The sequence below is a fragment of the Salvelinus alpinus genome, chromosome 15 (assembly GCF_045679555.1).
Source record: "Salvelinus alpinus chromosome 15, SLU_Salpinus.1, whole genome shotgun sequence".
NCBI lineage: Eukaryota > Metazoa > Chordata > Actinopteri > Salmoniformes > Salmonidae > Salvelinus > Salvelinus alpinus.
The window spans coordinates 18,804,391-18,817,239 of NC_092100.1; the positions used below are offsets into that span (position 1 = coordinate 18,804,391).

The following is a 12,849-nucleotide window of genomic DNA, read 5'->3' on the forward strand; positions in this document are numbered from 1 at the left end:
GGAATTTTGTCCCACTCCTCTTCAATGGCTGTGCGAAGTTGCTGGATATTGGCGGGAACTGGAACACACTGTCGTACATGTTGATCCAGAGCATCCCAAACATGCTCAATGGGTGATATGTCTGGTGAGTATGCAGGCCATGGAAGAACTGGGACATTTTCAGCTTCCAGGAATTATGTACAGGTCCGGGCGACACGGGGCCATGCATTATCATGTTGAACCATGAGGTGATGGCGGCGGATGAACGGCACGATAATGGGCCTCAGGATCTCATCACAGTATCTCTGTGCATTCAAATTGCCATCGATAAAATGTAATTGTGTTCGTAGCTTATACCTGCCCATACCATAACCCCAATACCACAGGGCACTCTGATGTCAACATTGTGAACAGCAAACCGCTCGTCCATAGGATGCCATACACGCGGTCTGTTGAAACCAGGATTTATCCATGAAGAGCACACTTCTCCGGCATGCCAGTGGCCATTTGTCCACTGAAGTCGGTTACGAAGCCAAACTGCAGTCGGGTCAAGACCCTGGTGAGGATGACGAGCACGCAGCACCCTGAGACGGTTTCTGACAGTTTGTGCAGAAATTCTTCGTGCAAACCCACAATTTCATCAGCTGTCTGGGTGACGTGTCTCAGATGATCCCGCAGGTGATGAAGCCGGATTTGGAGGTCCTGGGCTGGCGTGGCTACACATGGTCTGTGGTTGTGAGGCCGGTGGGACGTACTGCCAAATTCTCTAAAACGACAGAGAAATGTACATTCAATTCTGTTGTAACAGCTCTGGTGGCCATTCCTGCAGTCAGCATGCCAATTGCATGCGACATCTGTGGTACTGTGTTGTGTGACAAAACTGCACATTTTAGTGTGGCCTTTTACTGTCCCCAGCACAAGGTGCATCTGTGTAATGATCATGCTGTTTAATATGCCACACCTGTCAGGTGGATGGATTATCTTGGCGTAGGAGAAATGCTCACTAACAGGGATGTAAACAAATTTGTTAACACAATGAGAGAAATAAGCTTTTTGTGTGTTTGCAAAAATGTATGGGATCATTTATTTAAGCTCATGAAACATGGGACCAACACTTTACTTTATATTTTTGTTCAGTATACTTTAACCTGAAAAAGTAGTCAAAAAATAGATGTTTATTTGACAACCACATTTATTGAAAAGAAAACGAAAGAAATTAGAAACACAATCCTAAGTAAAGAAATACAAATAAATACAAATAAATTACAAGTACAAAAATTTGCTAAGTAATCTACGTTTACAAAAGTTTTTTGTTTTTTTTCTCTCTCAGAGAAGCCTCTTAGGGGTTGGGAGATTGGATTTGGTAGCACAACAAGCTATCTACATACAATAGAACTGTAATAAAATGTTTACCAACAGGATTGTTTTTAATTCAGTTAGGTAATTAACTTCATTATATTTCTTGATTCGTTACAAATACACATTTCCCTGAGGAAACAATTCCACTGGAAGTTCAACAGACTCAGTGTCTGATATGTTCTAAATGCCTCTTAATGGTTTGTTTCAAACACTTAAATAAAAAGCAGGTGATTAGAGATGTCAACAGGTGGTATAATGTACCTTAACAAAAAAAATAAAGAATTTCAGCATACACTTAATCGCTTTGATTGAGCCGATTCTTTGTAAGTGGAGGGGAAAATGAGGAAGCATAATAACTATTTGCAGGTTTTAGGGTTATCATTATTGATTGAAAGTTGAAGCATTAAGGTTAATCTGAATCATTCCCCTAGCAGCAAAATGATCCCTTCTAGACGAGAGAGACAATACCGGTTGCAATATCCACAGCAATGCACATTCTTCAGCCTGTAACATTGAGATTTGACAAAAAACACAGCGTATATAAAACTCAAAGCATGGTTTACACGCTTTAGGTGACAGGTGCTAGTGAAAACGAACATTGAGCTAAAAGGTCAGAATATTTCTGCCCAGAAACAGTGTTTGTCGAGCTGAGGTGCCAATATATTAATAGAATCATGGTAACCTTTTACAGAGTACTGAGAAGATATTTCTCACGACTAGATATTGGTCGTAGAGCACAGGCGTCAAAACGAATTTCATGGAGGGCTGAGTGCATATTTTCACTCCTTCCTTGTACTTGATTGCTAAATTAAAGTTATTGATTAGTTGGGAACTTCCCTCACCTGGTTGCCTAGGTCTTAATTGTTTTCGCTCCTCCCTTGTACTCGATTTATGAATTAAGGTCACTAACTAATAAAACTCCCCATCACCTGGTTGTCTAGGCCTTAATTGAATGGAAAAAAACAAAAACCTGCAGACACTAGACCCTCCACAGACTGAGTTTGACACCCCTTCCCTACGAGGTCCGGCGCCTACTGGTTCTATTCTACCTGATAATTAATTGCACAAACCTAAAATCAGTCCCTGATTAGAGAAAATAATAATAATAATAAAAAAAGGGTAACTGGCTTCGAGGTCCAAAGTTTAGTTTGAGGGCCATAGTAGTATCAGACAATTGCACCTCCACATCATTGACTTAAATAATTATAGAAATGCCCAATGGACTCATGTCTGATTCAGGAAGATAAAAACATAGCATCGCTTGTTCCATAACATTGATAGTGACAAAACACTGGAACGAAATCCAAACATTACAACAAAAAAGTGTACAAACAACTGATTGTGACAAAACAGTACCGAGAGTAGAAAGCACCACTACAGCTCTAAACAATGTTTTTGAAGGGACATCTAAAAACACATACTGTAAATGTACATTTTAAAAAATACAGCTAGTCCAATCTTCTTTGTATTATTAACATTAAAAAGTCCATAATGTTCCAGTCTGATTTGGAGGTGGGCTTTTTTTTTAACTTTCTGGAAACATGACTTGTTTACAACCATTTAAAATGTTTTTTACTCTATAATCATTCAACAAAAATAACATTTTTTATTTAAATAACTAAATGTAAAATTGAACATTTTGTTCTGAAAATAAAAATCTGCATCTTGTACAGATATTTAGGAAAGATCCCCTCAACATAATTAAATACCAACACCAATGTAAATCATTCTTCAGAAACATTGAGTAAATATACCTTTACTAAAAGCAGAACTGTCATGGATTCAATCTAGAGTTGGTTTGCAGAAACAGGTTAATTGTCACAGGAGGATGTACTCTTGTTCCTGGTCATATATTGTCAATGACCAATATTGCTGGATATTCCTGGAGAATGTGCTCTCTACTGTGCATTCTTTATACACCTGTGTCATATTACCAACGCTCCAAAGTCACCTGTGTCATATTACCAATGCTCCAAAGTCACCTGTGTCATATTACCAACGCTCCAAAGTCACCTGTGTCATATTACCAACGCTCCAAAATCACCTGTGTCATATTACCAACACTCCAAATATCAGGAACAATATACACTACCGTTCAAAAACTGTTTGTCCTTGTTTTGAAAGAAAAGCAAATTTTTTGTCCATTAAAATAACATAAAATTGATCAGAAATACATTGTAGACATTGATAATGTTGTAAATGACTATTGGAGCTGGAAACGGCAGATTTTTTTAAATGGAATATCTACATAGGCGTACAGAAGCCCATTATCAGTCCTGTGTTCCAATGGCACGTTGTGTTAGCTAATCCAAGTTTATCATTATAAAAGGCTAATTGATCATTAGAAAACCATTTTGCAATTATATTAGCACAGCTGAAAACTGTTGTTCTGATTAAAGAATCAATAAAACTGGCCTTTAGACTAGTTGAGTATTTGGAGCATCAGCATTTATGGGTTCGATTACAGGCTCAAAATGGCTAGAAACAAAACTTTCTTCTGAAACTCATCAGTCTATTCTTGTTCTGAGAAATGAAGGTTTTTCCATGTGAGAAATTGCCAAGAAACTGAAGATCCCATACAACGCTGTGTACTACTCCCTTCACAGAACAGCGCAAACTCTCTAACCAGAATAGAAAGAGAAGTGGGAGGTCACAACTGAGAAAAAGGAGAAGTACATTAGAGTATCTAGTTTGAGAAACAGTCCTCAACTGGCAACTTCATTAAATAGTATCCGCAAAAACACCAGTCTCAACGTCAACAGCGAAGTGGCGACTCCGGGATGCTGGCCTTCTAGGCAGAGCTGCAAAGATAAAGCCATCTCAGACTGGCCAATAAAAATAAAAGATTAAGATGGGCAAAAGAACACAGACACAGAGGAACTCTGCCTAGAAGGCCAACATCCCGGAGTAGCTTCTTCACTGTTGACGTTAAGACTGTTGTTTTGCGGGTACTATTTAATGAAGTTGCCAGTTGAGGACTGTTTCTCAAACTAGACACGAATGTACCTGTCCTCTTGCTCAGTTGTGTACCGGGGCCTCCCACTCTTTCTATTCTGGTTAGAGCCAGTTTGCGCTGTTCTGTGAAGGGAGTAGTACACAGCGTTGTACGGGATCGGCAATTTCTCGCATGGAATAGACTGACGAGTATCAGTTTTAAAGGCCAGTTTAAAAGCTTCTTTAAAATCAGCACAAGTTTTCAACTGTGCTAACATAATTGTAAAATGGTTTTATAATGATCAATTAGCCTTCTAAAATTATAAAAACTTGGATTAGCTAACAATGTGCCATTGGAAAACAGGAGTGATGGTTGCTGAAAATGGGCCTCTGTAGATATTCCAATTTTAAAAATCCGCTGTTTCCAGCAACAATAGTCATTTACAACATTAACAATGTCTACACTGCATTTCTGATCAATTATATGTTATTTTAATGTACAAAAAAACGTGCTTTTCTTTCAAAAACAAGGACATTTCTAAGTGACTCCACACCTTTGAACGGTAGTGTATGTCTAGTAGAGATCTGGAAGGTTTGATCATGTATAACTAGGACATCTGTTGTTGTGAATCTGAAAAATAAAAAAAATGAGTTAACACTTTGACTTAATGCCCCAGTGAAGTCAAAAACGTGATTTTTGTGTTTATATTTTCACTGAGGTTGGAATAATACTGTGAACTTGTGAAAATGATAACCACTTAGTGTAAGAGCTGTTGGGGTGGCGTTTTGGCCTGCCTGGTGACTCCACCAGGTGGTAAATTAGTTAATAGACCAATAAGAAAGAGGTCAAAACCTCTGCCAATAATAGCTAATTCTAAGTTTTTCCCGCTCCACTCGGACCACTCCCAAACAGTCCCAGCAAAATTGCTATTTGCTAAGAAGCCATTTTTGCTTAGAGCTCACATATAGCCTACATGAGATTATTATGATTATGGACAAAAGAGCAAGACTATTTTTATTTGTCAAACTGCAGCCAAGGATGAATTATTATGTCACCAAAATAAGACCCTCGATATTTACTGGAAAGAATTAAGCGCATCTACTTGCACTTTCACCACCCTTTGAAGTTCATCATCAATTATTTAGATCTGTAACCTAATAAACTGCATGCTTTCCTGATGAGTATTAGTGGGAGGACCACACTTCATCGCGTGACTCCAAGTTCACTTCGATATGATGGTTACTATATCATAAAAGCATTACTTTCCCCCCCGTATAATTCATTTTACAGACAAAAAGATCCCACCTTGTCTAGTGGATTTTGTTTTATCGACATTTGGAAAGTTTACCGAGAATAAAAAATGGTTTCCATCAGGCCTGTCATGACATTTTTTATGTACTTTACTCGCATAAAAAGGTTGGATGTAAACCTGGTTAGTAAGGAACTTAATTGTTACCCAGAAATTATTTGATATTGAGATAAAAACAGCTGCATTGGACCTTTAACACCAAGTAAATACATCATATTTAAAGATTTGAACTGGCATTCTAGCGATACCTCTCAGTATTGTGTTTCCGGCAATTCTGACACACATTTTGAATGTCATCAAATAAAATATTTACATCAGATGAACACAAACTAGGATCTCTGACGACCTGCTACTATGAGGAGAAAGACTGGCTTATGACTGACTGGCAGAAAATATGACATGTACAACACTGTCAACACATCATGAGGCTGGACAGCAATGCACAATGTACATTTTTTGTTATGAAATAAACTTGAGAAAATATATAGTGACAGAGTGTGTATTGTATCTTTGAGAATTTGGATAACAGTGGTGGCTGGTGGGCGGAGATATAGGAGGACGGACTTGTTGTAAGGGTTGGAATTAAATTAATTCATCCATTACAATGAGCACGTCATCCTATATCTCTACACAGCAGCCTGCTCTGATGGACAATGAGTTTTAAGCCCTTTGATTTCTCTTTTGACTGTGCAGTGAGCAATGCTAATACAATACATTCATGCTGCTATGGCTTTAGCGCAGTATACATTGGTAGTACAGTATCTTGCCAGTTGCATGGCTGTATGGAGAGAGAGAGCACACGCATACGGCTAGGTAATGAATTTCACAATGCCTCGCCTTTCACCATTATCATACCTCAATTATTTTTCCAATACAGACAAGATCATTTTTCTTTCTTTTTTAAAGACAGACCTTCTCCATGCGGCGCAACGCTAGCCCATGTGAGGCCAGTTTGACATGATTTTGCAAGTCTATTTGCCTTTGGATGGTTTCTACATCCATGGGGGGGGGGGGGGGGGGGGGGGTTGCTGCTACCCGTGATTCCAAGCCGTTTGCATGCTGCCTCTTGTTATGCCTTGTTTCATAATACAAAAAGGTTCTGGTCCCTGTTCAGCAATATTAATACTACAGTACTGTTGGGTAAGCAGTAGTATTCCAACCACCATATAACAATGGCTATACGGAGCTGGGTTCATGCACATCCATGCTTCAAGTCCCCTGTATGATATCCATGTTAGTGGCTGGTGGCTGCTTACAAACAAAAGCAAAAATGCGAGAAGGTCTGGAGCTCCTGGAGGAATCACGGCAACACCAATTACAATTGTAGAAATCATTACCGTTTTAAGACTAAGATTGGAGTTTGTCAGTTTGCTGCATAGTTCTGCAAGGGTTAAAAAGCAGTGAGGCAATGATTAAACTCATAATAATGACACAGGGGTCTGACTCTGCCACAGGACCCAGCCTGTGTACAACATGGACTGCAGGTAGACCAGCTGAAGGCGGGGTGGATATAGAGTAGACCATACTGGGGGTGTATTTGTGTAGTAGACCAACCATTGTATACCAGGGGGTGGTGGCAGGTTGAGGGGTTTGGTTGGTGAGGGTTACGTAACCAGCCAGGTTCTGAAAAGTGTGCTGGATCTGAGCAGCAAAGAGCATGAAGAGATCCACACTACCATTTCTTCACCCCAAAATCCCTTTCTACCATCACCCCATCTTTCACCTTGTTCTTTCCATAGACCACTGTTTCTTTTTGTCCTTTTGGTCGTGAGTGTGTGCGTTTGCTTTAGCCAAGTGTGGGGCGGGGGGGTGCTAGGAGTCGGCCATTATCTGGTAAGAGGAGGCGTTTTCAGGGGGGTTGCCGGGCAGTGGGGGCTTGGCCTCGGTGGTGGTGGTGGGTTTGGGGGGCCAGTCGGGGTCCACGCTCAGCTCCTGGGCCAGGTGCATGTAGCGCGCCTTGGGTACCTTCCTCCGGCGGCAGCACAGCCACGACAGACACTTGGCTCCCCAGAGGTCGATGCCCCCCTGGAAACAGCACGATAACAACAACGAGAAAAGGGCAAAGGAAACGGCAAAGAAAACAATGAATATTCCCCATTCATTCTCTTTCCAATTGATCCCTTTAAAATTATATATTTTTATTTTCATGCCCCTAGACAGTAGAATGACATCACATGCTTATGTCACCACATGCACTATATAACCAAAAGAAGGTAGCGATGGGATTCAGATTGGTTCACTTTATTGCAGAATGCACATTGTTTTATAATGGTTAATAATTGAGACAAATAATTTCCTGGGGAACTTTCCCCTCAACAGAAAATGTTCTTAGGCCATTCAAATTAACATCCAGCATTGCAATACCTTTTGGGGATTGAAGTTTTTCTGCCAGAGAATTACCTCAAAACAAGCAGACAAGCTAAGATGCTGCGGTTCAGCAAAAAAGGTAATTGTGGCAATTGGAAATGGGAGCACATTTTACTTGCTACATATGGAAGGAGGCCAAGAGTGACCATGTGTGGGACATACCAGCTAACCTGCAGTGTATACATACCTGATCTAGGCCATGCTATTTCCACTCTTAGCGGCTTACAGGAAAGCTGTGAGGTACATGCAACGGGGGGAGCTTACTGGAGCAATATCTGTACTACTGCTGGAGCTTTAGATAGGAGGGAAGACTGGGGCAATCTTGTTCCCAGAGGAGAGTAATAACACAGGAGACCCACCAGGGGGCGAAAGAGGGGCCAGAGCGCAATCAGGTCTGCACATGCAAGGTCTGGGGAGGGTATACAGAAAGAAGGAAAGAAAGAAGAGGGGGGCATAGGGGGAGGTGAAAAGCGACGGTGGAAGAGAGGAGGAGCGTCAGATTTCCCAACCTGTGTTGTTGGAGCGGCATGGGTGGTGCCATAGCCGCCCTGCTTGTCTCGGCTGAAGACAAGCTTCCATAAGACGACGTCAAGGACGAGGGTCTATGGAATAATAGGCGCAGTGGGCAGGAAAGAATTACAAAGAGTAGCGTGGCTACTTGATCACACAGCTTCTCTCAAGAAGATTTTGTACATTCGTTTTTTTGAATAGTCAAACTATTGAAAGGACATTTAGGGTGATTTCAGGGCTGTGCCTTAGTCGTGATGATAGGCTAAAGGAGTTACTCTCAAAATAAATGAAGACAAATAACGTGAGAGAGTGTTAACTTCATCTACAACAGAAGAACGGTGCTTTTTAAAGTGGATTTTGTTGTGATGATTTTGTTTTGTGACAGATCCGTTGCTGGTGTTTATCCATTGAGCGTCATTGGTTGGGGAGTGAGAGGTTGGCAGCTTTGGAGAGAGCACCATCTTGTCACTGCTAAGCTGTTCTTGGGCTTGTGAGGCTCAAGAGGGGGGATAAGAGCAGCACAGTAATATAGAGTGTATTCTGAAAGTATTCATACCCCTGGACTTATTCCACATTTTTTCGCGTTACAGCTGGCGTTACAAATTGTTTTTTCCCTCACCCATCTACACACAATACCAAAGTAAAAACATGTTTTTAGAAAATGTTGCACATTTATTGAAAAAGACATACAGAAATATCAATTTTACTTAAGTATTCACACCCTTGAGTCAATACATGTTAGAATCCCCTTTGGCAGTGATTACATCTGAGTATTTCTGGGTAAGTCTAAAGAGCTGTGCACACCTGGATTGTACAATATTTGCCCATTATTATTTTCTAAATTCTTCAAGTTCTCAAATTGTTGTTGATCATTGCTAGACATCCATTTTCAAGTCTTGCCATAGATTGTCAAGCAAATTTAAGTCAAAACTAACGCGGCCACTCAGGAACATTCACTGTCTTCTTGGTAAGCAACTCCAGTGTAGATTTTGCCTTGTGTTTTAGGTTATTGTTCTGCTGAAAGGGGAATTCATATCCCAGTGTCTGGTGGAAAGCAGACAACCAGGTTTTTGCCTGTGCTTAGCTCCATTCCGTTTAAAAAAAAAAACTTTTTCTTCTTTTACTCCAGTCCTTAACGATTACAAGTATACCCACAAGATGCATTGGAAATATGGAGAGTGTATTAGTTTGCCCCAAACATAACACTTTGTATTCAGGACCAAAAGTGAATTGCTTTGCCTCATTTTTTGCAGGATTACTTTTGTTGCAAACAGGATGCATGTTTTGGAATATTCTGTACAAGCTTCCTTTTCACTCTGTCAATTAGGTTAGTATTGTGGGGTAAATAAAATGTTGATCCATCCTCAATTTTCTCCTATCAAAGCCATTAAATGCAAACTGTTTTAAAGTGACCATTGACCTAATGGTGAAATCCCTGAGCAGTTTTCTTCCCCCCCTGTAACTGAGTTAGGAAGGACACCTGTATCGTTGTATTGATACACCATCAAAAGTGTAATGAATAACTTCACCATGCTCAAAGGGATATTCAATATCTGCTTTTTGTATTTTTACCCATAAACTAATAGGTGCCCTTCTTAGCGAGGCATTGGAAAACTGTGGTTAAATCAGTGTTTGAAATTCACTGCTCGACTGAGGGACCTTACAGATAACTCTGTATGTGTGAGGTAGTCATTCACAAATCATATTAACACAAGTACTACACACAGTGAGTCCATGCACTTATTAAGCACATTTTTATTCCTGAACTTATTTAGGCTTGCCATAACAAAGAGGTTGAATACTTATTGACTCAAGACATTTCAGCTTTTCATTTTGTATTAATTAGTAAAAATAAACATAATGCCATTTTGACGTTATGGGGTATTGTGTGTCGGCCAGTGAAATGTTTTCTTTTCTATTTTAAATTCAGACTGTAACAACGTGGAAAAAGTCAAGGGGCGTGAATACTTCCTGAAGGCACTGTAGTGCTACTGCTCTACTGTGCAGGGTAAGCCAGGGGAATTTTCTAATAGTAAATCACTGGTGAGTCATTATCATTGGGCCACAAATCTTTAGGTCATCATTTTCTGACACCTGGAGATTGAAAGAGAAAAGGAACTAGGTGTGTAACCAACCACCAATTAGATTGAATGAGTGGACTACAGTATGGAAGTCACTGTGGTGATTGCAGGTTGTATTTACAGGTAGGAATTATGTGATGAAGGCGATTAAGCCAAAACGTTAAGCTTGTTTTTGTATGTCCCGTCAATGAATGTCAAATCTAGGCAGAAAGATTTGAGTGTTCCTTCTTCCTTATGTTCCTGGATAGTCACCCGTTGAAGTTCTGGGGTAAGGAATGTTTTTTGGGAGGAATTGTGTGTATGTGTCCGCTAAAGGTAGAGTTTCATTGGGTTACATCAATGAAAGACAAGGAAGAATGTCTGGCTTTTTCATAATGAAAAGGTAGTCAAATGGTATGTCAGACAGACACTGGCTCAGCCATCAGCTTCATCTGTTAAAATTCTGCGACAGTCACTCTCCAGTCGGTCAAGTAGGCCACAGTCACTCTCCAGTCGGTCAAGTAGGCCACAGTCACTCTCCAGTCGGTCAAGTAGGCCACAGTCACTCTCCAGTCGTTCAGTAGGAAACAGTCAACACACAATCCAGCACCACCTGACTGAACCTAAGCGCCACTAATGAAAACATTGCATGACAAAACAAAAATTGTACATGAGAAAAATTACCTATGTAACATGGTGTAAAGAGAGCTCAGAATAATGCAAAATGGACAGCGCACATCTCACTTTGATGTGCGTGCGTTCGTGTGTGTGTCTTACCTCCACCAATACAGACACGGCTGCATTGACTATGATGATGAAGAACAGAGTGATTCTCCATTCAAACGGAACACACACAATCTAAATAAAAAATATAAAAAAGAGAAACAGATTCACACGAGTACATTTAACAGACAGTGGAGCAGTGCCATGTTCATTCACAATGTTACTATTGTAGGACTCAATTCAACCGAAGGTTGAGGCTAATATCTGTATAAAGCTTGTCTCTCATGGTTGACGTCCACTCACCTCTAGGAATTCATCGATAGCAGACACAGGGTAAAACATGATGAAGAACAGAAATATGTACAGGCCAATACATGACACCACAAAAGGCCCTGCAGAGACAGAAGAGAGACGATAAAACCAACATGTCAGTTACACAGCAAAAGATACTCACCCCAATGTTGCACTTTCAACAAATCTCAAACCGTCAACTGATTTTAGAACCAACACTTAAACCGTCATCTGATTTTCAGGTAGGTATGTGGGAACATTGGTGTAAGTAGTGATCCTCACAGTTTTTGTAGCTGGGCTGTCTGAAGGGCTTCCCCTTGGAGAAGACGATGGCCACGATGAGGTACTGGAAGGAGGAGACGTAGAACAGGGAGGTGTTCTCGTAGTTCTTGATGTTGTGGTCGTCCCTCTCCTCTGAGGAGTTGTGTTCTGGCCCCAAGTTGGCACGGAGGGACGAGTTGCAGGCACTGGGAGTGGAGACACACAGGTCACGCACACACACAGATGTTTAGAAGGAAGCAGCTTTACAAGTCAAAAGCTTACTGGCGACGTCCCTACTCTTTGCGGTAATGATATACAGGAAGACATTCACGGCTAATGATACTGTGTTTACAGTTGGTTATTGGTTTGTTTTGGGTCTGGTACAGTCGTCTCATTGGTCCATTGGTGTTTTGTTACAGGTGTCTTATTGGTGATTTTAGATTGATACAGCTATCCTCCAAATAGTGTGTTTTGAATAGGTCCAGTAGTTATCGTGGGGGTTGAACTTGGACTCACTCGGACTGTGGCGTCCAGATGTGGTACCAGGCCTGGTGTCGGACCCAGAGGAAGGCAATGGTCTGGAAGCCCAGACAGATGAGGATCTGAGTCAGCACGGAAAACAGCAGAGGGCCTGAGATCAGACCTGAGGGGGGACGCCTCGACACCAGCTCCTTCCACGCTGGGTTCAGAGACACTGCACAGAGAAGGTGGGAGAGAAAGAGAGAAGTAAGGAACCAGAAGATAGAAAGTTGGTAGTAGATCAAACAAGTAATGTCTGCAGCATCAAAAAAGGGAATCTTGCAATATAACATAACGCTCCATCTAACTGGTGTTGTTTACTTACTGGTGAAGACTACGAGGAGGATGATTGCGATGTCGATGAAGAGGAACTGGAAGTCTCCCAGGTTACTGAGGATCTAACAGGGTTAGAGAGAGGTGGTCAGAGGTCAGCTACTGTATACACCAGAGAGTAATATCCATAGAATGACATATTTAACAGGATCTCTGAGGTAATCTCCTGACAGGAGTGCAGAGACTAAAGGAGGGGTACTGTA

General features: G+C 41.0%; 1 protein-coding gene across 7 annotated transcripts in view; it reads right to left on the reverse strand.

Moving 5' to 3' along the window:
• The window catches only part of LOC139539623 (polyamine-transporting ATPase 13A3-like), a 70,582-nt gene that overhangs the window by 2,348 nt on the left and 55,385 nt on the right, over positions 1-12,849 (reverse strand). For 3 of the 7 annotated variants that reach the window (XM_071342730.1, XM_071342731.1, XM_071342732.1), the window contains 6 exons: positions 12,639-12,711; positions 12,311-12,488; positions 11,816-12,000; positions 11,546-11,634; positions 11,297-11,377; positions 7,808-8,551 (listed from right to left, as the gene is read on the reverse strand). In XM_071342730.1, the coding sequence (XP_071198831.1) occupies positions 8,210-8,551; positions 11,297-11,377; positions 11,546-11,634; positions 11,816-12,000; positions 12,311-12,488; positions 12,639-12,711 (948 nt within the window). In that variant the 3' untranslated portion in view covers positions 7,808-8,209. Of the gene's footprint in view, positions 1-1,149; positions 7,608-7,807; positions 8,552-10,196; positions 10,554-11,296; positions 11,378-11,545; positions 11,635-11,815; positions 12,001-12,310; positions 12,489-12,638; positions 12,712-12,849 lie in introns of those variants that run through there. The other 4 variants (XM_071342733.1, XR_011667971.1, XM_071342734.1 and 1 more) reach the window with 4 other exon arrangements.